The sequence below is a fragment of the Cyprinodon variegatus genome, unplaced genomic scaffold (genome assembly GCF_000732505.1).
Source record: "Cyprinodon variegatus isolate N-32 unplaced genomic scaffold, C_variegatus-1.0 Scaffold131, whole genome shotgun sequence".
NCBI lineage: Eukaryota > Metazoa > Chordata > Actinopteri > Cyprinodontiformes > Cyprinodontidae > Cyprinodon > Cyprinodon variegatus.
The window spans coordinates 493,400-519,534 of record NW_015150584.1 but is presented as its reverse complement, the minus strand read 5'-3'; the positions used below and the strand labels follow the sequence as shown (position 1 = coordinate 519,534).

The 26,135-nt window shown below is 39.1% G+C and overlaps 1 protein-coding gene across 3 annotated transcripts; it reads left to right on the top strand.

The window, feature by feature from the left end:
* The first annotated feature begins 1,056 nt into the window (after positions 1-1,056).
* polq (polymerase (DNA directed), theta) lies at positions 1,057-26,124 on the top strand. Of its 3 annotated transcripts, XM_015376202.1 has the most exons (35): positions 1,057-1,313; positions 1,441-1,540; positions 1,627-2,090; positions 2,172-2,410; positions 3,737-3,913; positions 3,999-4,129; positions 4,218-4,374; positions 4,513-4,624; positions 4,706-4,907; positions 7,195-7,336; positions 7,870-8,016; positions 8,092-8,304; positions 8,388-8,530; positions 9,514-9,703; positions 9,934-10,076; positions 10,176-10,369; positions 11,436-11,560; positions 11,929-12,172; positions 13,429-14,845; positions 16,935-18,282; positions 18,369-18,500; positions 18,587-18,789; positions 19,711-19,918; positions 20,003-20,196; positions 20,309-20,437; positions 21,235-21,409; positions 21,490-21,613; positions 23,560-23,660; positions 23,779-23,861; positions 23,934-24,035; positions 24,130-24,241; positions 25,018-25,142; positions 25,222-25,357; positions 25,446-25,552; positions 25,637-26,122. In XM_015376202.1, the coding sequence occupies exons 1-35, from the start codon at positions 1,246-1,248 to the stop codon at positions 25,748-25,750; spliced, it is 8,001 nt and encodes a 2,666-aa protein (XP_015231688.1). In that variant the 5' UTR covers positions 1,057-1,245; the 3' UTR covers positions 25,751-26,122. The 3 variants fall into 3 exon arrangements, 2 of the variants coding, with proteins under 2 accessions (XP_015231688.1, XP_015231687.1); XR_001481271.1 differs by having other exon boundaries at positions 9,934-10,369; positions 25,041-25,142; positions 25,637-25,736; XM_015376201.1 differs by having other exon boundaries at positions 9,934-10,369; positions 25,637-26,124.
* The last annotated feature ends 11 nt before the right edge of the window (positions 26,125-26,135 follow it).

The following is a 26,135-nucleotide window of genomic DNA, read 5'->3' as shown; positions in this document are numbered from 1 at the left end:
TGTAAGTTCTCAAGTATTAGGAAAAATGCAGTCAGTTTTTAGGAAAAAAGCTGTCAGTCCTTAGGAAAAACATTGTCAGTTCTAAGGTATTAGGAAAAATCCTCAGATCTCACAAAAAAAGTTGTTTCCTTAAGAAAAACTTTGTCAGTATTCAGGTATTGGGAAAAATGTTGTGAATTCTCAGGGGGAAAAAAAGTTGCCAGTCCTTAGGAATAACATTGTCAGTTCTCTGGGTGCTGGGTAGAGGTTGGGTGCCCTGGATCTTATAGGTTAGGATGCACTGACAGGTATGATATGTAAAATAACGGAGAGAATGGTAACTGATCATCCAGTTTTTAGGCTTGTGAAGTTTGGGTATTTCTCCCCCCTTTCAGAGTGGATATAGGCTTGGTTGTAGGACTATAATTCCAGTTTTGCTCTTAGAGATGTTAAGAAAGTTTTTCTTAATATTATATTATATTTTACTTTCCTTCATTGAGGGTAATGATATGGCAGATGCATCGCCAAGGAAGAAGGATGAAGTGGGAGTTGGGGTGGTGTGTGGGCAGTCTGAAGGCGTAGTTTGATCAACAAATATGTCCAAAGAAATATTGGATTGCGCCATTATGTTATAAAAAGTTTCGAGGGAGCAAGTTATCCTCACAATTCTGTCGTTTTGGGCTGGCCAAAAATCTAGCTCAAATTGGGAACTATCAAAATAAGTTCTGTAAAAAAAAAAAAAAAAAGGTCACTTGGAATGTGGCAAACATTTCACCCTCAATGGGAGGGTTTTTATTGACGATAAGTAGGTGTTTTTTTAATTTAATTTATAAATTTTCTTATAAATAAATCCACATGTGAATCAAAAGGAGGTTTCATGTGCTGTTCATCATTTTATGACGACTTAAAAAAAATCTATCTGGACACATTCCAGATAGATTTTTTTTTAAGACTACCCGAATTATAATTCGAGTAGTCTGACTGAAATGAAAGAAGAAGTCAGTCCTCTATGCGGAACATTGCAAACCGCAGCCAAGATGCTCTTCGGACAGTTTTAGTGTAACGCAGTGATTCTACCTCGGCGGTAACTTTTGATTTATCGTTTGTTTTCCGGAACGTTTTATTTATTTATTTTTTTTTTTTTACTTCTTTACCAAAAAAATAATAATACAACTGGTCTTGTTTATATATCTGTCACAAACACGAGTTACCGTTTCTAATCTATCGGGGAGCAGCTGTATATCTAATATTAGCGATGGAAAGTTAATGATGACTCCGGGTCCTCTGAAAAAGAAGACTTACCTAGGACAGCACCAGATCAAGAAGAAAATCAGGTACGTGAGATCTTTTAATCTCTTGAGTTCTAACTCATTATTCCTGCAGTGATGTCTTAAAACAACCTGGTGATGTCATTTCTGTAAAACAAAAACAAAACGTATTTTATCTTTTTTTCCAACACAGCATCCCAGGCAAAAATGAGACACCAGACAGAGAAAAACTTCTACAGAAAACATCAGGCAAAACAGATAGATCACAGAGGGTTAATGAAGATGGCCTTAAGGTGAGTGACAATAACAATTCCTTATTTAACTGCCAGTTTTCGATCCAACCAGACAAGAAATGAACATTTTTAATTCTTTCTGTCAGGATGGAGGAGCTCAGCTTCTACCGGGGGAATCCACCTTAGCTCTGGATGAAGAGATGCTGCAGGTTCTGGATGTTGTTGATCTTTCTAAGGGGGAAGTTAAGGGAGATGTTATGAGAAGACAGTATGCAGATGGATTTTCTCCTCCACAACCCATAATACAGACTACAAACAGTAAAATGGACAGAAACAATATGAAAATAGACAGGAAAACACTTATTTACACACATGAGGGAGAGAACCCCCAGCAGAGAGGCTGTGGGTCTAAAGGGGAATCTTACAGACCAGGATGGAGAGTCGACTGCAAAGACCTGGCTCAGAGGCTTCTCTTCAGCGAGGACTCTGGTGAAGTAGGTCCCTCTAAGGGGAATGAACAGAATAACCATCCCAATGATGCTCCTGCCCCTTTCAGCGCCCTGGCATGTAAAGCCACACATAGCAGTCAAAATGCAGGCAGCTCCGACAAGTAAGTCCAAGCTAAAACATAACGTTTTGCTTTGTCTTTATTTTTGTCTTCTCACTAACATTCCCTGCCATCTGTGTTTAGCTACAGACAGAATCTCAGGAGAAGTAGCTCACCTCTAAGTGACAGAGATACCTCCAGTAAGAACACCAGTCCCCCTCTGGATGCATCCAGGGACTATATCTTATTTAGTCCCACCCGTCTAGCAGCAGCCAGGCAGAGGGCAAAACTTCAGCAGTCGTTACAGAATCAATCCACCTCTGTTCTCACGGTGCCCAGTGGTCTGGAGCTCAGCACACTCAGTGACACACTTCCTCCTCCAGGTAAATATTGCAGAATTTTATATTACTGTATTAATCTCTTTTTAATCTTTATTTACATGAACCAGGTTTATATATTATTTAAAGGAAACAGGAAAAAGAAAGAGAGATGCACCGCTGTAATACATGTGAAGAAGTATTCATACCACTTTCTTACATTATGCCACAAGGTCCATATACACATATCTTAATCCAACAGAGAATAAGAAAATCAGGGTATATATGAAGATTAGGATCAATAATCGAAAACCTGTTAGAGGCTGCAAAGGACTCAGTTGGAGGTTTGTCTTCCGAGAAGACAACAATCCTAAGGGTATTATCTCATATGACAGACTGGCCTAGTCAAAGTCGAGACTAGTTGAGGATCTACGTTTGAATCCAATAACATTTTTTCGTCTTTCTTTTGTGGGGTTTTTTCAAAGTGATAGAACTCATCATTATATTTTAAGAACGTATAAATGAACAACCACCCAGTTCTTGAAAAAGAAAATAATTTATTTTAAGAGATAAAAAAAATAATAATGGTAATTATAATGGTGATTATACAGGGACATGTTAGATTATTATAATGTAACATTTTTTTTACTACTTGCTTTGATTCTGTTTTATTTTCCTTTATTTTAATCATGTAAAGCACTTTGCATTCTCTTTGTACTGAATTGTGCTATACAAATAAATTTGCCTTGCCTTGCCATGTCCTGATGTACAATATTTAATAACTAAAGTTTTTGTTGTTGGGTTTGGGTTTTTATGGAGCAGTATTTGTGATTTTGAAACTTTTATAGCATTAATAATTAACTTTATTTATAATTGCAACTCTGTTAATTGAATCCTATGAATCTAAAGCCTCTCCTAAAAGGGCAGTGGGCTGCTGCTTGGGGAGTCTGAGGGGTAGACTGCTGGATTTGGACTAGGAAACTTGCAGACTTCTCAGGTTGCAAGCGTCCTGCTCTAACCACTACTTCTACCTGACTACAGGCTACGAACATCATAGCAATCTATTGCCAAAAAGAACTATGATGGATTATTAAGATTCATTTTATTGTCAGTTACTTTTGTTATAGCAATAAATATGACAAATGTGACCAAAAAAAAATTCAATCAACACATGACAGTGTCACTGCTGGCTTTAAGAAAATAAAACAAAAAGCCTTACAGGAGATCTGATTGCCAAACCAAATGTACTTCTTATATTTTGATTGATTAAAAAAAAAAAACTAACCAGGGACCACATTTCACTTGGTACTTCAGGAGCAGACATGATCTCGAAGACTCTGTCAAACAGTATAAATTAATATCCTACATTAAGAGTTTTGAATCCTTCCACAGGTGTTGCCTTGTGTGCTCCTGATCAGCAGGCTGAAAAGCTGCTGTTATCCAGCTGGGGATTACCGAAGCCTGTCTTAGAGCGCTACCAGAAACACGGAGTCACTCGGATGTTTGAATGGCAGGCTCAATGCCTCACTGTTGGACAGGTCCTGCATGGGGGGAACCTTGTGTATTCTGGTGAGAATGGCAATGTTGTTTTTACAGTGTAACTCCCAGACTAAGGGACATTTTTTTCCTAATTTTATTTTGCTATTAAATGAAGCACCCACCAGTGCCGGCAAAACTCTGGTTTCGGAGCTGCTGATCCTAAAGCGCGTGCTGGAGACCAAAAGAAAAGCACTTTTCATTTTGCCTTTTGTTTCTGTGGCCAAAGAAAAGATGCACTACCTCCAGGTGAGAGGGACTAATAAAGAAATCCAAGCTTTTTTAAAAAATGTAAATATATGTTATATTCTAGCTTTTGTCTTTTTCTATTGTGTAGAGCGTGTTTGAGGAGGCTGGCATTCGTGTAGAGGGCTACATGGGGAGCACATCAGCTGCAGGAGGTTTCTCTACGCTGGATGTGGCTGTTTGTACCATAGAAAAAGCCAATTCTTTAATTAATAGACTGATTGAAGAAGATAGCATGGGTCTACTAGGTAAAATACTTCTTATGAATGATTTTGAATTGTTAAAATGTACACAAGAGACTTTAAAATAAATTTTTTTGAAGAATGTTTTCAAGATTTTTTAAAGTAAACATATATATATAATTTTTTTTTCTTTTGTACTACAAGGCATGGTGGTGGTTGATGAGTTGCATATGGTCGGGGATTCTGGAAGAGGATACCTGCTTGAACTGCTCCTAACCAAAATTCGCTATATCGGACAGAAACAGAACACATCAGGGTCGGTGTCTCCCACTTTGTGTTTTTTTTTTTTTTTTACTTTTTCTTTAAGTGGAGTTTTCATTAACATGTCCTTCTACAGCTCTCTTTCAGGGGGTGTTCAGATCATCGGTATGAGTGCCACTTTGCCTAATCTCTCTCTGCTGGCTGGTTGGTTGGGTGCTGACTTATACCAAACAGAATTCAGACCCGTCCCCCTGCAGGAACACCTCAAAGTGGGATGTAACATATACGACAGGAGCCTTTCCGTGGTTCGACAGTTTGTTCCTGCTCTCGATATTAAGGTAACCTGGATTTAGCAACATAATACAGCAGAAATGACTCACATGTATCGTTTTCAAAAATAGCAAAGAGAAACGTCAGATGTAGTTATTTTTCTTTGATGATTCAGAGGCAACGTTATGTCTTTAGTAATAATGCTAAAGTGGATCAGCTATTGACTCAAATTGGCACATTTTCCTCTGATCTATTATTTAGGCTTAGTACCAGGTAGTCATTATGTAAAATCCAAATCTTTCACTAACTATGGAAAAATTCCAGACCCTTTTTTTGGCTGTAAATACATCAGTGGAGGAAATGTTCAATTATACACTGTATTAAAAGAGAGGTTAAAAGCAGATAAAGGTTTGGAAGTCATAAATTGGAACAATCATATTTTCATTTAAAACTTCAGACACTATCCAGAGGAATGCATCACATTTAGTTTTTCTATCAAAGTTCTCACCGCTAAAGGGTTAAAGCCGTGTGTTAAAACTTGAAGTAAAGTCAGCATGTGCCTGATAATGCAATTTTGATGGTTTTGTTACTTAATTTTCCTTACACGAATGAATAAAATGAGACCATATGCTTCAATTTTATAAGCATGCTGAGCTGCTCGTCTCTTTCCGACTTTGGTTGGTCAGCCTTTCTCCTAAACATATTTCTTGACTGCTGAAGGGCCTTTTTAGAAAGCTTTTGTTATTCCAATATTGTAAAAGCACCTCGATGGATTTAAAACAGCAGAAATAACCCAAGTAATGTTTTTTGTTCCTTAAAGGTAACAGATTTACATCTCGAAATGTGTTATTTATCGTTGCTAATGATCTTTTGCCTAAAAAATAAAGAGACATTTTGTATTTAGGATGCGGTTTAAATACCATAAACACCCGAGCAGAGTACATCACTGCAAATACCATAAATATGCTTAGATATATCCAAACTGTCCATCCTACAGTTTTGTAAAGAGGACTTTAGTGACGGCTCTGCTCTTGATTTTTTTGCAGTGTTTTCTTAATTTTTCAGTAAAATAAAGAAAGTGTGAATTGGTACAAGGGTGTTGTTCTATTTGGATAAAAATGATGCATATGGATGCTAAAATATAATATTTAAAACCCAAAATACAATGCACTTTTCTGTGTGTATATATATATATATATATATATATATATATATATTTTTTTTTTTTTAAATGTACATCCAATGTACAATATTCTTCTTTTTTCTTTTTTTGGAATCTCAATGTAGTAATATTACATTTAGCATCAACCCCATTTTTTGAAAGGCCAGAATTAAGAGAAAAGAATACAACAAAAATATTGGAATAATTGAAACAAGACAGTGAAGATCAATACTGATCAGTCGAACTTAGCCAATGTCCCACGTATCGAATAGAGAATTTTAAATATAAAACACTTTTTGTTAGTTACTGCTTTCACTAAAGGAGCAATCCTGTACATTAATGATGTTAGGTTAGCCAGAAAAGAATGGTAACTGATAAGCTGCAAATGCTCAGATGTCCATGAAGGACATTTTATATAACTGTTGATTTCTTTGAGGAATACAAATGTTTTATTTGACTTTTCCTTTTCATGTGTCTATATTGTAGTAAAATATGCTTGAGAATTAAAATGAAATATCTGCAGATGAATCAACAGAACAACATAATTACTTCCAATACATGTTAGCTGGAGCCCTAATCTGAAAATAATTTAAAAGGTGCATTAAGGTGGTCATGCAGAAGGGCAATACTTTGAGGGAACCTCTCAAGGGCTTAAAATATATATTTTTTAAGAGTAGTCTAGTCAGAATCTAAACTTGATTTCAACAGAAATACTTTGGCATTAACCTGTGATGTAGCAGAGCGATATAAAAGGCTACTGGCTTCTATGCATAACTGCTTAACAGTTACAGTTGTAAGTAACTACATTCAGCCTCTGTTTTTACTTGTATTTACTAGTTTCCCATTGGATAGGATTGGTTAATTTTCTAATTGAAATCAGTTGATTTTTGTATTTATTTAGGTTATCTTAGTCTGCTGGTGTTTCAAAAAGGCACAAACAGAAGTAAATCCTGCTCTTGAATTTTGCATGTCCTTCACATTGAACATTCCTGCTTCATTTCAACCGGATATTTTCACACACTTCTACGGTTTTAGCCTTTCATTTAAAGTATCCAGGCGAATCAGAATTTAAATAATCTATACGTTACATCGTGTCCCTTCTTTTCTTTTCTTTTCTTTTCAAATAAGGAACTATTTGGTGGTTTTTAACAGTTTCATCGTACCCTCTCTTTACGCTTTTGGTTCTTTTAAAGGGTGATGACGATCATATTGTGAGCTTGTGTTATGAGACGGTGAGTGAAGGCCACTCCGTGCTGCTGTTCTGCCCCTCCAAGAACTGGTGTGAAAAGCTGGCCGACACCATCGCCAGGGCCTTCTATAACCTGAGACATACGGGTATGATTGAGAGTAAAATGGCGGTTCTAGACTGATTTACCAGGGGGGGTCAGGCAGAAAAAAAAAGTTAAACCAACTAAAATAATAAGTTGATAATGATAGATGCATATCTCCTAAAATGTCAAATAAAGCTATTCTTACACTTTTGGAATATTACATATTTTGGACTTATTTTAAATGGAGATTGTTTTTGTTTTTTTTTGGTTGGTTGGTTAGCAGATGAAAACTGATCATATCACTATTAAGATCCTATCACCTTAAATTTGAAATCATAGTTAAGACAACAATTATAAGGAAAAAAAGAAAATCGGACGTATCAGTCACTGTCTGTTCCAGTGCATATCATCATTAGAATTTTTTTTCTTTTTAGTATGTCTTCAGTATAGGGGCCCCGGTCCCTGTTGACTCCTGTCTAGAACCGCAAATGGCTGTGATACTATTTTACTAAATGTGATTATGCAGCGTTGACATTTATGGGACTTTTTATGTTAAATAAGTGTCGACATTGTAGGAGGACTTCCTTTTTCTTTCAGATCTCCAGGGCAAAGCTGGTCCTCAGCCTGTTTGTCTAGATCCAGAGGGCTTAGTTGATGTCATAGCTCAGCTGCGGCGGACTCCAGCTGGTCTTGATCCCATCCTACAGCGCACCGTTCCTTGGGCCGTGGCCTTCCACCACGCTGGTAAACACCCAGTCCTTTATCTTTACTGAAATGCAGCATGTCTAGTAAGTTAATGAGAAACATTTCAATCTGCAGGGTTGACGTTTGATGAGCGTGACGTGCTGGAGGGAGCGTTTCGACAGGGATTGATCAGAGTTCTGGCCGCCACCTCCACCCTTTCATCAGGAGTTAATCTCCCGGCCCGCAGGGTGGTCATTCGCACTCCAACTTTTAATGGACGCTTGCTGGACCCACTCACATACAAACAGATGGCTGGACGAGCTGGGAGAAAAGGAGTTGATACCACAGGTACCATTTTAGAAAGGGAGACCCCCGAGGACTCCTTAAAGCATCCTTCTTTAGTAAAATGTTTTTCTTTTCTTTCCCTCGAGGTGAAAGTGTTCTTGTGTGTAAGCAGAACGAGCGTCAGAAAGGTATGAGTCTTCTGAAAGGAGATCTTCAGCCAATCAGCAGCTGCCTGGTCAGGAAGGAGGGCGAAGGTGTGACCACCAGCATGCTCAGAGCCATCCTGGAGGTACGACCAACATCAAACCTGCTATAGGAACAACAGATTATCTGATTATAATCGCTGCATTGTAATAGATTTTTTTTTATTATCAATAATTTCTATTCCATTCATTTTTTTCTTGTTTTAACATGCATAACATTGAATGCATTTAATACATAATATTCTATCATTCAAATAGAGAGGATTGATCCAGTGTTTGTAGATCACCCTTAGTAAGCCCACTTATTGCTCATGTCATTTTATTTTTCGCCAGGTTTAGTGCTTCTTTTTTGGATCCTTAAAGATCAGGCCTATAGTGTTATGTTTGTTTGCCAAAAAATTCAACTTTGATCTCATCTGTCTGGAACACCTACTTCCACATGTTTGCTGGATCCCCTTACACGTCTTCTTCCAACCACAAACTATGACTTTCTGTTAACAGCATTGTGTAACTGCTGTAATGGTTGTCAGCAGATTTTACCACCTGAGCCATGGGTCTTAGCAGCTCCCTCAGTTACCCTTCACTTCTTCACTGCTTCTCTGATTATAGCTTAACCTCCATGTCTTGGATAGACTGTCATGTCCTGGAAGGTTTACAATCCATGCAATATGAATTGCTTTTTCAGATAATGGGTTGAACAGAGCTATGTGAGACGTTATTGTTAGGTTATAGGTTTCGGATACAGTTTTTTTGGCCTAAGTTTAAATTCTCTACAACGTCCTTCCTTGTTTTCCTTTGTTTTGTTAAGTTATTCCCTTATTTTCTCTAAAAAGAATCGAAGACCTTTAAATTTAAATGTATTTACTATTTAGGGGATTTCTAAAAGTGTTTGGTTGCAATAGACTTTAATTATGAGCGCCAGATTTCAAGTCTACATAGTAAATTTTTTTTTATTGGAAAAAAAGTGTTTTTTTTCTGGTTTTCATCAATTCTCTGCTTTATTTTGGTCTATTGAATAAACTCCCATGAAAATACACTGAAATATGTGCCTTTCATCTTTTCCTCCCAGATTATTGTTGGAGGTGTCGCCAGCACCCCGCAGGATGTGAGGTTGTACGCGTCGTGCTCCCTTTTAGCTGCCAGCATGAAAAGTGACGCTAGAAAAGAATCGGATGAGGAAACCAGCAGTGGAGCTATTGAGGCTTGTGTTGAATGGCTGATGGGAAACGAATTTATTAGCATTAAAAAGGATGGGCAAGGTAACTCCAAGGTTTACCATTCTGGTTAATGTTAGATTTATGCTTTAAGTTATAAGACTGCAACATGATAAGGAGACTTTTAGTAATTCATCTAAAATACAGTTTTAAAGTGTAAAAATCTGCAGATGCTCCATTATTTTATTCCCATATTATGATTTTGATGACCGTTCTTTTATTTTTTATGATGTTTTTTTCTTTCCTTTTTTACCATGATGCTTCTTGGTCTTCAGATGAACAGTACTGTCCCACCCAGCTCGGTTCTGCCACTCTTTCTTCATCCCTCTCTCCTCCAGAGGCTTTGGGGATATTTGCAGATCTCCAGCGAGCCATGAAAGGATTTGTACTTGAGAATAATTTACACATTCTGTATCTGGTACAAATAAAATACCTTTATATTAAGACCCTAGCTAGCAAGGAATGCACCAAATCCTGCTATAAATCATTTAATTTAACAACCTTTATATATTTCCAGATCACTCCGCTGTATGCTGAGTGGACCACAATAGACTGGTATCAGTTTTTCTGCCTGTGGGAGCAGCTGCCGTCTTCGATGAAGCGAGTGGCAGAGCTGGTCGGTGTCCAGGAAGGCTTTCTTGCACGATCTGTCAGCGGCAAAGTTGTAGCCAAGACAGACAAGCAGCTCAGACAGATGGCCATTCATAAAAGGTAAAACATCTATTTAACCATGCGGCAAAATAAGTTCATCATACAGATTATAGCATTTTTTTCTCTTCTGCATAACACCCCTACCACTGTTTCACACCACAATAGGTGCAATATGTGTTCAAATTGTGGACAGAGCATCATAATTTCCTTTATATCAAAAATGCAAACTTGTGTGTATTTTATTGAAGTTCTTATAGGAGCACTATGGAAGGAAAATAAGATTTTTTGTTAACTTTATTTACAAATTAGATGCTGCAGCCCCAGTGATCCCTTCACTGGGGCTGCATACCCCTAAATATTTTTGTGCACATATAAAAATCCACTAATTACTACATAGGTTGCAGCTGTGCTTATGTGGATTCAGCTGTTCTGTGAAGGAATCAGGGGTTTAAACATGAAGAGCACAGCAGGATGGTCCCAGATGAAGTGGTCGAGAAATTAAAGCAGAGCCAGGCTATTGAATGGCATTTCATGCTTTGAATGTCTCATAATATGATGTTTAACCAATGATTATAAATCAACTGCAAACCTACCAGAACATGGTTGGTTTACAGTTGAAGGGATTAATCAGGAAAGCAGTTTAGATGGTAAGACTGGAGGAGCCGCAGAGCTTTAGAGCTCTAATGGAAGAATCTATTGACAGGACCGCTATTTGATTCCATATATCCGGCGTCCGTGGAGGAGGAGCCACACAAACCCATGCTGTGTCCATGCTCAGAGTCATTTGACACATGTTCTCTGCAAACCTGTGAAAGAGAGTACAAAACTGACTTTTTTGGTCGAAATGCTAAAAAAACTATTTGGCAGAAAGCTAATTCTGCAGATCACCCTAAAAAGGTTTCATAATGTGTAAACATGATTGTGAAAAAGTTTAAGAGGACTTAATATTTAATATTTATGCTAGGCACTGCATATATAAATATCAAGCAATCACAAAATGAATAGTCAGTTGAAGGGATTAATATTTCCTTTATTATTTCACATTGTGTATTTAAATGTTTTTAAAGTTACTTACTGAGTGCAGACTTACCTGAATCCTGCTGAGCCCCCCCTTTATTCCCCTCAGGTTTTTCACAACTCTTGTACTCCAGGATCTGGTCAGCGAAGTGCCTCTGGGAACCGTTGCATCCAAGTTCAACTGCAATCGAGGACAGCTGCAGTCTCTCCAGCAATCTGCTTCTACGTATGCAGGTACATGTTTGAGGGTTTTGTTTTAAGGCTGCTGGAAACCTCATGATTACAATAGAAATATATTGCCAGGAACTCTGCACAAGGATTTGATTTACAGAGTGTGACACTGATTCAGGAATAGTTTTGCTGACTCAATTTTCCATTTATTCTGATTTTCTAATTACAACTCATGAAAGCATGACAGTTAAGATAATAGCATTACATCAGGCTACTAAAAAAGTGTTATGGTACTAACGCAGAACGGACTGGTTTATAAATGGTGTGTTCAATACTCATTTGTGGTTTGTCTTGAGTAAATAGCCTGATTCCCTGATAGGATTTCATTCCATCTCAGGGTAAATTTGACTGAACCCACTATCATGTTTCAGGGATGGTTACTGTATTCTGCAAGCGTCTGGGCTGGCACAACATGGAGCTCCTGTTGTCTCAGTACCAGACCAGACTGAGCTTTGGGGTCCAGCGGGAGCTCGTCGATCTGGTCAGGATTTCCCTTCTCAATGCAACGCGCGCCAGAGCGCTCTACGCCCAGGGTCTCTGCACTGTGGCAGAAGTGGCCCAGGCCACGGTGGCTGTTGTGGAAAAAGCTTTGCGGAACGCAGTTCCATTCAAGAGGTACATCTGAACTATACAACTCTTCTTTCATATATGATAGGGGAGTGGCAGCCTGGTTAGGGCATAGAGCTTGGAATCCTAAGGTTGTGAGTTCGAGCCCCACTCCCACAGACTGCCACTCTAGGTCTCTGAGCAAGACCCTTAACCCCACACTGCTCCCCCGGCGCCGCACAATGGCAGCCCCCTGCTCCCTAAGGGGATGGGTTAAATGCAGAGGTAAATTTCTCCAATGTGAGATCAATAAAGTTCAATTATTTTATTATTATTATATTTAACTGTGTGGATAATTGTTAATTTTAATTAGGCTTCTAAGGATAAACTTTAAATATGAAAAAAATAAATAAATTTTATTCAGTCCATTTGGATAGTGAAAGGAATTTTAGCTTCATCAAAGAAATCCTAACATATCCCATCACAGTTTCAGTAAACTCTGTTTTCCTGCATCAAAGGTTTAGCTGCAGCTTGACGCACATTTTAACTTTTTTTTTTGTCAAAAATGTTATTACATTTGTGTTAATCCCCTTTTTATAATAAAAAAAGAAACAAAAACCCCAAAAGACTTGAAGCTTTTTATAGGTACAGATAGAAACATTTATGGTCACAAGTCTACATAAATGAATCTCTTAATAATTTGGGTTCTTGATGCTCTAGTAGTTAAACAGTTGTTTTTGTTTGGATGGGTTAATTACAGGAGAAACAACTCGGGAGCACAAATCTGGATTTAATTGATTTTCTCTAATTCCAATTGGGTTAAAATTATACGTAAACCCCATTTATAATTGGAAAAATGTTCTTTAGCATATTGCAGAGAAACAATGTTCTTTTCTTAGTAATCATTTATCTACAGACATCCTTCTACCTGGATAATTGACCATCTTTCTTGTCAGAAATGAGGGAGCTCATTTATACTGGTTTGTTTCCTGACACAGGCCCACATTTCTGAATTACTTTTCACTTATGTTTTTAGATCATTGCCCTGTTGGTAAACTAAGTCATGCAACTTTTGTATTATTTGGTCTTTGATAGAATAATCATAGTTAAAAGCTTTGGATCTGTGAGACACAACATGAAGAGCTTCTAAAGCGACCTGTAAAGTTAAGCACCTGAGAAGTTTGGAAGCGCTTTAGTTTAACAGAAATATTCCAACATAATAAAATATCCAACCAGTTTTCTATTTTTATTCTAACCTTTAACAACAGTAAGCTTTGAATAAAACCACTTTAATAATAATTGGAAACACTTCTTTGTACTATCAGTTCAAAGAGAGCGGCGGATGAGAGCGAGATGGAGGCAGCGGAGAGGCGAAACCTGCGCTGTGTGTGGGTCGCCGGCGGACGGGCTCTGACAGAACAGGAAGCAGCTGCTGAGATCGTTTCTGAGGCCAGGCTCCTCCTTCAAGAGGACCTAGCTCAACTTGGAGTTCACTGGGATCCATCAACTCTTCCTCCACAGGCTTCCTCTGAAAATAGCACCGATGATCACCCAAGTGGGGATTCGTCTGCTGCTAATTCCAGCCCACAGCGTTTACAAATGGAAAAAACTGAAGTGCATCAAACGCCAAAGCAGGAGGCAAAGAGGAAAGCAAGAGAGGCTAATGTGGAGGAGATTAACACAGATGCAATAACGGAGAAAAGGATTGCTGATGGGAGATGCTTTTTACGAGAAGCAAAGAAGAAAAATGTGATGGAAGTTATGGTTAAAAGATCTGAAGAAAGAATCAAAGTGAAGCCCAGCACATCAATCCAAGATGATGTCGGACTTCCAGAGAAAACAGAAGAGAACAGAGGGAGTCTACAAGAAGAGGAAAAGAAAGAAAATATCAAGACACCAGAAAAAGAGAAGAGTAAAACAGACGAATCAGTTGGAGAGGAGAAGGATGATTATTTAAATGAACCTGCTGCTGAAAGAAGCTTAACTCAAGAGTTGGCTCAGATTCTATCCAGCCCTCTCCCTCAGGGGCCCCCACAGCCTCAGGCCCCATCCTCTCCTACCCCACCCCCCAGGTTCAGAGCCCCTATGTCCCACACAACCCAACAACCAAGAGCTTCCACAAACACAGCTAATGGAGTCTTCTTAACATCCCCTCTGCAGCCAGACAGACTGAAGCACTCGGTTGCATTAAGCAAAGTCCTGCAATCAATACAGACTGACAGGGGTCTGCAGGATGAGTCAGAGCAAGTCGAGAGGTTACGGTTAAAAGCCACAAACTCTGTGCCCGTTAATCAGAGTCCCACAACTCTTCAAGGAAACTCGGATGATGTTTCTACGCCTGCGGATGTAGATATGTCCCATTCCCCTCCGTCTGCTCCCCTGTTAACTCCCCTGGCCAAAAGAAGACGAGTCGAAGCCAGAGAGGTGGATACATTTTCCTCTCCGGAGCTGTATGCAGGCAGTAGGACTGAGGAAGAGGGGGGTGCAGAGGAAGAAAGTTTCAGTGACAGCTTGGACTTGGACACTCAGACAGAGAGAATTCTTGTCCAAAATGCGTTCACTGGTGTAGCTGGAGGGACAGATCAGGTGGTAGAACATCAGGGGGTCCAACAGGAGGAGCCGGCAACAGAAGCTGAAAATGATGGAAGAGATGAAGCTAAAGGCGCTGAGATGTCATCTCCTACTTTCAATATTTCAGTAACAGAGAGCCAGATGGAGCTAATCCTTAACACAGACCACAGAGTAAGTTTTCACACTCCTCTAGAGGTATTCATAGGCCTCAGATTGAATGACATCATAACCACAAACTTTTGAGTTTCTGTGTAATTGATGGGATTTTACTTAATAGAGCAACACAAAGTGAAGTGGATGAATCTTTCTGAGTTTGGTTTTTCTTTCATTTTTATCTTCCGGATTAGATTTTATTATTAAATCTAAACCTCCTAACTGACAAAGCTCACTAGACCTCCTGTAGCATCAGTTCCTAAACGGGTTCTCCGTTGGGCTGGGTCCTTTCCCCCCTGCCTTCCCGATGACATTGCCCTGTTGTCACTTCTTCAGAGGGCTCAGTCAGAACATGGGAAGGCTTTATTGCACTTTTTTAGAGTGGTGTGATATTAACTATCTGGACTTTAATATGTGGAAAAACTCAAGGAATTAATCCCTGATTTTAGGAAAAAAGATTCTTATCTAGAAGCCAGCATAATTCATGGAAAACGTGTTGAAATAGTAACGACACATAAGTACTTGGGAACTTTGACTCCAACTTACAGAGTAAATATTTAAACAGGGACATTAAGGAATCCACTTGATGTGTAACTCAAATTCTTTTAATGTATATCAGAGGATTTTTATTACATTTTTACTATTCATTTATTCAAAGTCTTTTGATTTGTCTGTCAGTTCCATTTGTTTGATTGGATTGTCTGTGGAGGATCATTGTTAAAATCTGCTCCAGGATCACCGGAGTGACGATGACAGACTGGGGCTCTCTATAGAAAACCCAGGTGCTACACAAGGCTAAACAGGTTATAAGTCATTCTGACCTCATAGTCAGGAATTCTACCTAATGCCCTGTATTTGTTTCTGAATGCTTGACTTATTGTCGTCTTCTCTCCCATTTATTATGACTGGTAGCCTAAAACTGAATCACACTATGAGGATAAATATAACTATTTGATTGATTGACGTATAACTTCAGTGAAGGTCTCAGAGGTTTGTTAGAAAACAATTGACAGTCTTGTTGCACAACCGCAAACCTGATAGGACTGGACTGTTCAGCAAAGCGGACAGGAGGGGAGATTCATAAAACTGGAACCAGGTTTAGAGCTGACTAACATCAGACTATGTGTCTTTATTGCATCCATTAACAGGGGGTACTGTAAGTGAAATCATTTTGACCAAATGCATGGTGCCAGCAAAAATGATGGCACCATGCATTTTTCCAATTTAGACTTAAAAAGATTTTATTTGTCATTTTGTTTACACAACTGTAACACAGTTGTGTAAACAATTATAACAAAATATTATAATTAATAATTATATATTTTTTTGTATAATATGATAAAATACAACACAATAACCAATTTTACAAATCATTCAGCAGTCTGGTGGCAGTGGGGAAGAAACTGTTGTGGAATCTTCTGGACCTGCATCCAATGCTTCGAAGTCTCTTCCCTAGAAATTGATTTTCTAGGGAAATTTCATAAACTTAACTACCTCGATTGGACCTTAGCTTTCCAACTGAATGTCTCCAATCACTACCTAACTGTTCAAGTCCAGTCTTTTTGTTTTATCTTTTTTTTGTCTTGGTTTTGTCCATTTTGTCTGTTTTGCGACGGTTATTTGAATTGGAAAATCTGACCCAGATTCTATTTCCTTAATCTTTTCGTTGATTTTTTGAAATAATGCATCCATCTTTAAGCAGGACTATGAACTTTTAGCAAAAGCTGCATAGATGAATGAATATTTCATTGTATGTATTTGAGGGAATGGCCTAGTTAAAGTCCAGCTCTAAATCTGTTGAAAGACTTGATAAACACTCTCTATTTCAACTGACCAATCAAGAAGTATGAAGAAAACAAGTTAACTTTCTTCATGTGCAAGACTGCCTATTATAGCCAGAGGTGAAGCAACAAGATAATGAATCTGGGAAGAAAAGGTTTATCTGGTTTATAAATGTACTTTTTTTGTGTGTGTTATCACATAAAATCTCAGTAGAATACATTAAAAGTTGGTGGTTGTAATGAGGCAAAGAAGAAAATCTTAATAATTCTAAATAATCTTTCAGCACTTTTTAGCTTCCTTAGAAAATAATTCATTGTTTTCACAGGTATCTCCCAGTCCAGCTGGAAGAGGAAATAACCAAGACGAAGAAGATAACATAACGGACACTAACAACGCTGCATCAGAAAGTCCAAACAGAAGCAGTAGCTTCCTGTTCGACAGCATGTACTACAGCCCTCTGCTGGATGCTCCTGAGCCAGCAGGTGAGGTAGAATCTGCCAGCTTGGGCGGCGCTCCATCTGCCCAACAGAGACGACGCAGTGAGCTTCTCGCAAACCAGGAGGCGGAGGAACAGGAGGCGGTCCAGTGGGGCGAGTCCTTCTTAAACCTGTCTGAGTGGGGAGACGCTCTCTTAGTGGGTGAACACTTTCTGGAGAGGCAAAGTTTGTCGAGGCGACCTGAAGAAAATCAGGAGCTACAGCCACCAAACAGAGAGGAAGATCTCGTGTTAAGGTGCCAAAATGAGCCTGATGAGGAAAAGGCTGGCAATAATCAGCCTTGCAATCAAAATGATAACTCCTCTACTGATGAGGATTTAGATGAGGGCCGAACTACACAACAGGTTGAGAAAAGAAGCAATGAAAAGGAAGAAAAATGTGTTTTCAGACCCCCACATGTCCAAAACTTCCCTGAAAGTGCTGTTTATTGTAGCCCTGGGTTACAAGAAATCTTTGACCGCTGGCCCAGTATGTCTGACCCACCAGGCTCTGGAAACTCCCAAATCCAAGCTGCCTCTGCTGCTGCTACGAGCACAGAGTCACCACAGGCTGCAGTACAACCTGACAAAAAGAGGGAACATTCCCAACAAGCCGATGAAGCTCAGGAGATCCGACTCCCAGAGAGACCAGGTTCTGCCAGTGACCTCGTTCCCCCAACACAGGAAGCAGCTCCTGTCACACCAAGAATAAAACTCACCACCTCCTCTGTCAGCTCACCTGTCGTCGCTCAGCCTCTTAAACGCTCCACTCCCTCAATCCGTCCCCCAGAGAGATCAGCAGATGAAAAATACGCCACACCTCACATGCAGAGCAATTGCTTAGCGCCTGCTGTTTCGTTTTTTGATGATAGATCAGAGAAAAACACGCCGGTGGCACGGATCTTCCTCCCCCCAGAGAGTCTAACGTCTCCACCACCACCCCAACCGAAGCCTCCGTCTGACACTGAGTCCTCGGTCAGTCCTGAAGGCTTCACTCTCCAGCTGTCCCAGGACGCTTCGCTCTGCTGCAGCAACTCTGGGAGCTTCACCATCATAGACGTGGCGAGTGATTGCCGCCTTTTTGATACTTTCATAAAAGAATGGAAGACCAAAGAGCGGTTCTCTGTGGCTTTGGCCTGTGAGAAGAAAGAGTGCAGGCAGCAGCTGGAGGATGAGATAGGAGGAAAACATAAGAGAGGTGAGGGAAAATATTGTAGCAAATATTTCAGCTTCTTTCATGGTTTTCGCTTAATGTTGCCTCTCTTTGTATTAATGTTTGTCCAGCATCAGCAGCTCTTCAAAAGCTTGATGGTTTTCCAGTAAGAGACGAAGAAGACCTTACTCTGATTGGACTATCCGTCTGCTGGGGAGCCAGAGATGCATATTACATTTCTCTGCAGCAGGACCAGAGCAAAGGTATTGATTGAAACAGAAACTCACTGATAGGAGGTCCAACCTCCTCAGAGATGTTTCCACAGCTCAGCCTGTCTGATCCCCATCAGGTCTGAGCTCCAGTCTGGCTCCTCCTCCACTGGATGATGCTCTGCCGGTAAGTAAAAGGCTGGAGCAGGTGAAGGCCTGTCTGGGTGGACAGCCAACTGGTGTCGAGCGCCCAGTGGTTAGTGTGTATGACATCATCAAGGTGTACAAGAGGCTGGTACTGAGCTGTGGCATCAGCTTGGAGGGAAACTGTGAGGATCCAAAGGTGAGAGAAGTGAAAAATAAGAACTAACATAAAGGTGTTCAATTAGTGAACAATAACCGAAAAGAAGAAAATGTATATAGTTTAGTATATATTTTAAAAAGTTAGAAAACAATCTATTGGACTTTGTTTCCAAGTTTAGCATATAATTTATTTAAGTTTGTTGACCCCTTAGTGGATTGTTACCCCTCACCGTGGGTCATATGGCTGCTTTTCTGATTAATTTAGGTCACGTCTTCTTAGGTTCACAGCTGTCAACTAAAAACTCTTTAGTTCATACTCGATTCATTGAACAAGTGCAAGTTTTCATTATTTTTATCATTTATAAACTATCTTTGTAGTTAGTGACTGCAGCAGATTCACCAAAGTCTCCTTGTCTGCATCAACCACCCATATATAAACTAAAAAGCTAAGCTTACAAAAAAAACATATTTAGGCTTTGACAGATTACATACCATCACTAATCCCTCCAGGATAAAATGATCCCACAGATTGTCCATTTGTTAAGAGTATGACATTAAAGATAAAATCATCAGATTTCTGTCTTGTGGATCTGTATGAACCTCTGATTTTAACAAAAAGGCTGCCGACATTTTTAGGATTTACATTGTCATTTTAAAATTGTATAATAAAATCATATAACAAACAGACTGGGCCCTTAGGAAGGATGTTCTCCTGACTGACAAATAAGCTAAAGTACCTGCAGAAGTGTTTATATATGCATTCTGAGAAGAAAAACCTGAAAGCAAGTTTTAAAGCACGGTGATGGAAGGGTTATGCTTTGGGTTGGTTGCACATTAGGGGAATAGTGCTGAATTGTCCCGTCTTATAAGAGTACTTGAAGATATTTGTGTTTTAAAGCTAACAACATAAAAACATCTTTAGCCTTATATAATCTAAAAGTCATGAAGATGTCCACCATAGGTTGCATGCTGGCTGCTGGACCCTGGAAGTGAGGAAAGAACCCTTCCCAACATGGTGACCGTCTACTGTCCTGAAGAGTTGCCTCTGCTGGATGGTCTTGGGAATGCACACTCATTCTGTCCAAGAGTCAGAGCTGCCACCAAGAGTGTGCTCACACACGCTCTGATGAGCCATCTCTCAGGCCTGCTGGAGCAAGATGGCCTCCTGGGTATAAATATTGTCTCTCTAAAGCTGCTGGAGAAAGTGTGGAGTTCAGTGATGGCTTTAGTAACGTGATATAACTCTCTATCAGATATGTTTAGGAGAATAGAGATGCCCTCCCAGGTTTGTCTGGCTCTGCTGGAACTGAACGGAGTCGGCTTCAGTGTGGAGGAGTGTGAGAGACAAAAACACGTGATGCAGGCCAAACTGTCAGAGCTGGAGGCCGAGGCCTACAGCCTGGCTGGACACAGCTTCTCCCTAACAAGTGTTGATGATGTTGCACAGGTCCAACTCTTCCTCTTTCCCTCAGATATATATATATTTTTTTTATTCCATAATTTTAAATTAAAATATATGTTAGGTTTTCAGGACACGTGTGCTTATCTTGGTATTAAAGGTGCTGTTTTTGGAGCTGCATCTGCCTCCAAACGGCGACTTGGGTGGAACAAGAAATAAGAAGACTCTGGGTTACACCAGGCGGGGCGGCGGCAGAGTGCGACTGGGGAAGCAGTTCAGCACCACAAAGGTGAAGCCATTTAGCATTAAAAAAAGCAAGTTATATATATATCCCAAATCTCACAAAATCAGACTTAGAGGGATATTATTTAATGCAAAGTAGGGCTCAAACAATCTGATTAATCCTGATTGATCGATTTTCTTTCTATTCTTTCTTTTTTATTTAAAAATAAAAAAATCAGACATTGATACATTACGCCATAGTTAAAAACCTTAAATGAAAAGGAGCAGAGAGATGGATGATTGTTATTTTTCTGCCCCTTTTAAAACAATAATAAATAGCTAAATATATTAATGCAGTAACTTCATCTGACTTAAATATAGTTTGATTAAATTTTAAACCGTGTCTCAAACAACCAAGTTATTCCATAGTTTCATACTTAAAACATATAATGTAATACAATTTTAAAATTAAGAGACCTTGATTCTTTCATTTCTATGTTCCATAATTTTACACCATTTATGGAAATACTTTTTTTTTTGTTGCTCTGAATCTTTTTTTTTTTAAACCTCTATTCCTTTCAAAGTATAGCTACTATTATTGAAATAAATAATTTTGTAGCTGGTTAATCATTAAGTGGAATATAGAGACTCTAAAACATGCCTGTAGATCACAGAGCAACCTCTGGCAGCGAGATATTTAGACGTGAAATCCTTTCGTCTGCCTTTAACTTATATGATTCTGGATCAGAGTTCAGTGGAAATATTGAACATTTATTGCTATTTATCAGGTGTCTATTGCGATTATATACTGATGTTGATTTATTGCCCAGCCCTAAACCTAAAACATTAAACTTCCTTTCTCAGGATGTCCTGCAGAAACTTCGTCCCCTCCACCCTTTGCCAGGTGTAATCCTGGAGTGGCGGCGAATCACCAACGCATTGACTAAAGTGGTGTTCCCCCTGCAGAGGGAGAAGCAGTATCATCCGATACTGGATATGGACAGAATATACCCCATCGCACAGACCCACACAGCTACAGGTCAAAATCCAGATTTACCACACTTCTCTGTAAACAGTCTGTTTCTGAGTTACAGCTAATTTTAACTTACGGATTTTTAGGTAGAGTGAGCTTCACAGAGCCGAACATCCAGAACGTTCCCAAAGATTTTGAGATTTCCATGCCTACAGTGGTAGGAGAGAGCCCTCCTTCACAAAATGGATTCCAGAAAGCTAACAAACCAGGGTAGGTGTACTCTCAGTTTGAGATTTGCATTTGCAGTGATCTGCTTCTTTTTCACATTATGTCACAATATAACATAAAACACAATGTACTGATAGACATTAGTCAACAAAGACTGGCTCACATATATAATCAACCAGCTGTCCTCTAAAACCCTTAAATAAAAATCATCCATTGGTAGATTGTTTACATGTGTATATATAACATAAAGTTATGGAACATCATGTTTTTAATTTGCCATTAGTCATGTGGGGTTTAACTGCAACAAGCTGCTCTGCTTTGTGGTCTGAACTTCCTCTGCATATCACCTTCAGCCAGAGGTGGGTAGAGTACCAGAAAATTGCACTTTGGAGTAGCACTTTATATTTTTACTCATGTAAAATTTAAAAAGTAGCATTTAAATAAATCACTCAAGAGTAAAAAATGTATTTGGTAAAAAAAGATAAAAAAGGCTAATCAAGAACTGAGTAACTGATCTACTTACTACCAATGATCATTACAACAGATTTAATGTTTAACAAATTTATGTAAAATATTTAGTGATATGCAATTTCTGGTGGTTCAAAGAAGAAAATGAACTTTTGCGTTTAACAACTCAATCAATAGTTACAGTATTTTTGAGGAGGTTAAATTACAGTTTACTGTTTCCTATAGCTTTATCCAACCTCCAAATGACACTGCAGACTCAGCAGATTGAAAACAACCACATAACAGGCTTTAATTGGAAGGCAACTAGACTTTTGCTTAGTTTTTCTGAAGATGTTTTAACACCGATCCAGAATTCTTGGATTGACTCAGACTCCTGTGTTGGTGCTGTCTGGGGCATATTTGCTTAAAACAAGTTTTTTATTAAGTGAATTTAAATAAAGGCTTTTTAACTTTTTTAACTTGAACTTATTAAGTGAATTTAATCACAATGGATGCAGTAGCCAGAACTTACTGAAGTAAGAGTAGAACCATGCTGTAAAACTACTCCTAAAAGGACATTTTTCACTAAGTTATTTAGGTAAATGAATAACTATGTAAATGTAACTTTTTACTACCCACTTCTGCATTGAGTACACCATCCTATGGTGAAACATGGTGGTGGCAGCAATATGGTGTGGGGTGGGCATTTTTCTTTAGCTCCACCCACGTACTCTCCCATACTAACCCATCTCTGCTAAACACAGAGTGAAGAAAAGCTGTTAAGATGCTGCACAGCCAGAGTGAACATAAAAAAGTTTGGAACATGAATCTTTAACCCTGGTCCAGCATGTTTTAGTGTTCTCTGCCTCGACAGATTTGATTTCGATAAATACTTGTTTAACAGCCTCTGTAGCCTCCAATGGCCTTTAAGGAAGGAATGCAATCTATGTGATTCGGATGTAGAGCAGAGACACATCTTTTTTTACAGTTTTAATGTTGATCTTTGGATAATATTGAGTTCAAAACGACTTCTTCCGATCATCAAAAATCATCCTCAGTTTTTTGTTTTATTGTTTGTTCGTCATGAAAAATAGAAAAATAAAGAAAAAAGAAGAAGAAAAAAAAACACCTATCTGAGGACCAGTTAAAGACCCCTGGTTTAGGTCAATGCATTTATATGTGTAGCATGGCCTAGTCAAAGCCTAAACCCTGATACATTTGAAGCCAGCACTGCCCATCCAAGTCCATCTTGGTTTCTTTGGGAAATAAATCTCTCTTTTTGGGTATATTTAAAACAATTTCACTCCTTATGTTTAATTTACTCAGCGAAGTCCAGTGTTTTTCTTTCTTTTTTAAATTGGAAACTGTCTCAGGTAAATAAGAATTTAATTATCCTACATGTGAAACAGCTTCCTGATAATTTTGACGTCTCACAGGAAGGATTGATCCGTTTCATCTGACTTAAAGTGTGATAGAAAGATGGTTGAAATAGAGCAGAACTGAGTGGCTGTGACTGATTGTCTGTTACACTGTTGTTGCAGAAAGAGGAGGAACTCGATGGTTCCACGTCCCACAGCTGCATCTGCAGAGCAAGGCCCAGCCTTCTCCGTCAGCATGAGACATGCATTTATTCCTTTTTCAGGTTCATATCATAGTACTGTTTTGACTTTTTTTTGTTTGTTGTTGTTGTTGTTGTAAGAAATGTCCCCAGTATTTTGTTTCAAACCTAATCATCCATGTTTTCCCATATTGATCTCTAGGTGGGATGATACTGGCGGCTGATTACTCTCAGCTGGAACTGAGAGTGCTGGCTCACCTTTCTAAAGACCAGCGCCTCCTGCAGGTCAGCAGTGTTGCAAAACAATCTGGTAAACACATTTGTTAACAAAAATGACTTGCTGACACTCTGTACTAGGTACTGAATGGGGGAGCTGATGTGTTTCGCTGCATTGCTGCTGAGTGGAAAAGTGTGGACCCGGAGTCTGTGCAGGACAGCCTCAGACAACAGGCCAAACAGGTCTAGATGGGGTGGACAGCACATTTCAACATGAGGTTTTATTTTAGTGACCTTTCCTGGGTGTAATATTTTTCTTTTCTGTCTTTGTGGACAGATTTGCTACGGGATCATCTATGGAATGGGAGCAAAATCACTTGGGGAACAAATGGGAGTGGAAGAGAACGATGCAGCCTGTTACATCGAGAGTTTCAAAGCAAGATACAAAGGTATCCATCCGCAATACTCCTGAGATTCAGAAAACAAAGACCCACAAAATTATCAGCCCCTTACCTCTACTTCGATATATGTTGGTAATAACCACCTTCTAGTACTACTCAATGAACAGGAGTTCATTTGATTTCTCTAATGCTTGACATAAAAACTGAAGTGACTGCAAAAAACAGTATTTTTTTTAGAGCAGTATATTTATTCTCCCTGCATTGTGCGTGACCCAATTTTGTCTGAGTTTTACACATCTGGATGTAAAATTGAGGTGAAGTTTTATTATTCAGTCCACACTGTGTTTCAGCTGGACCTTTAGGAGCAAATCAGACCCAAATGATGCTGCTACCACGCCTGGTAGTTTTCTTTTCCGAAAGCCTGGACTCCACTCCTTCTGATCTTTTTTTTTTTATTAAATTAAGGCTAAATATTCTGTTATGCTTGAGTTTAAAATCACTGTGCTCACCTAACTTCTAGTTTTAAAGATCAGTGAAGGGATGATGATGGAAACTGAAAGCCCAGAGTCCTTACTTTGATCTGCTAGAGAATCTGTGGCTGGAGCTAAAGCTTAGGTTGATGGAAAAGAGACTCGGAGACCATCTTTAAATTCTCTGAATGCTGTTAGAAAAATGCAGAAAGCTAGTCAGCAATTATTAGAAGGATTTGTTTGATTAAAGGAAATTGAAATATAAAACTGGTTAATCTTAATTCTACAATAGCGGCTAAAATTCAGTCAAAATGCCATCAGATGCAGTTCTATTCAAATGCTGTCACCTTTCAGGGATCAACGCTTTTCTTAAACAGACGGTGAAGAAGTGTTTAAAGGATGGCTATGTTCAGACGCTGATGGGCCGAAGGAGATATTTAGCCGGGATCACCAGCACCAATCCACACATCAAAGCTCATGTGAGCAAGCTTGGCAAACCCAAGTTTAACTTTAGGTTAAAATGCAGAACTGCCTTCTCATCCTCCACTGACCTTTCAGGCAGAACGACAGGCAGTAAATACAACGGTTCAGGGATCAGCGGCAGACATCGTCAAACTGGCTACAGTCAACATCCAGAAACGGTTACGAAAGACTTTTCCTGCAGCACCGCTGTCTCACCAACATGCAAACCCAGGTGAGCTCAATGGGATTTGTTTTGTTTTTTTGTCTAAACACATACTGATTTCCATTTAACACTTTTATAACCCCTCTCTCCTATGAAGCTCCTAATAAGCGCAGAATTGGGTTGTCTTGGCTTCGAGGAGCCTACTTGGTCCTACAGCTGCATGATGAGCTCATTTATGAAACCACAGAACAGGATCTCATACAGGTATACAGAGCACTGTTTGGGTCATCGGGTTAAAATCGCAGAAAGATGCTAATACTTTAATGTCTATTTTTTTCCCACTGTCAGGTTGCACAGATAGTAAAGAGGGAGATGGAATCAGCAGTCAAACTGTATGTGAAGCTAAAAGCTAAAGTTAAAGTTGGACCCAGCTGGGGAAACCTGCAAGACCTCGATATATGAATTGACTGATCAATCAACCAGACTTTAAATGCTGCTATGTATCAAAGTTTTGCACAGATTTTTAAACACTACACGGACAATGAGATGTGACAGCTATGATTTAGTTCATATTTATTTATTTTATGATCAACATGAGCTTTGTCCTTGTACTGTGTATACAGATTTATTTAATAAATAGCTTCCTCTGATGATTCATAAACCAGTCCCCGACATGCCCCAGTAATGTAGCCGTATATACATAGAAAAACTTGATTTTTTTCCAACTTTATCTGTTGAAATCTATTAGATTGATGCAGCAGTGCTGCTTATCTTGTAATTCCTTCATTTTTGGATAAAAGACATCACCCGCCTATGAAATAACCAAGATTAATATTGTAAAGAAAAG

Coding starts and splice junctions, on each gene's coding strand:
- polq (XM_015376201.1), top strand. CDS start 1,246: ATGATGACTCCGGGTCCTCTGAAAAAGAAGACTTACCTAGGACAGCAC. Junction 18,790..19,710: donor GAAACTGTGAGGATCCAAAG/GTGAGAGAAGTG, acceptor TGTCCACCATAG/GTTGCATGCTGGCTGCTGGA. Junction 21,410..21,489: donor ACAGACCCACACAGCTACAG/GTCAAAATCCAG, acceptor ACGGATTTTTAG/GTAGAGTGAGCTTCACAGAG.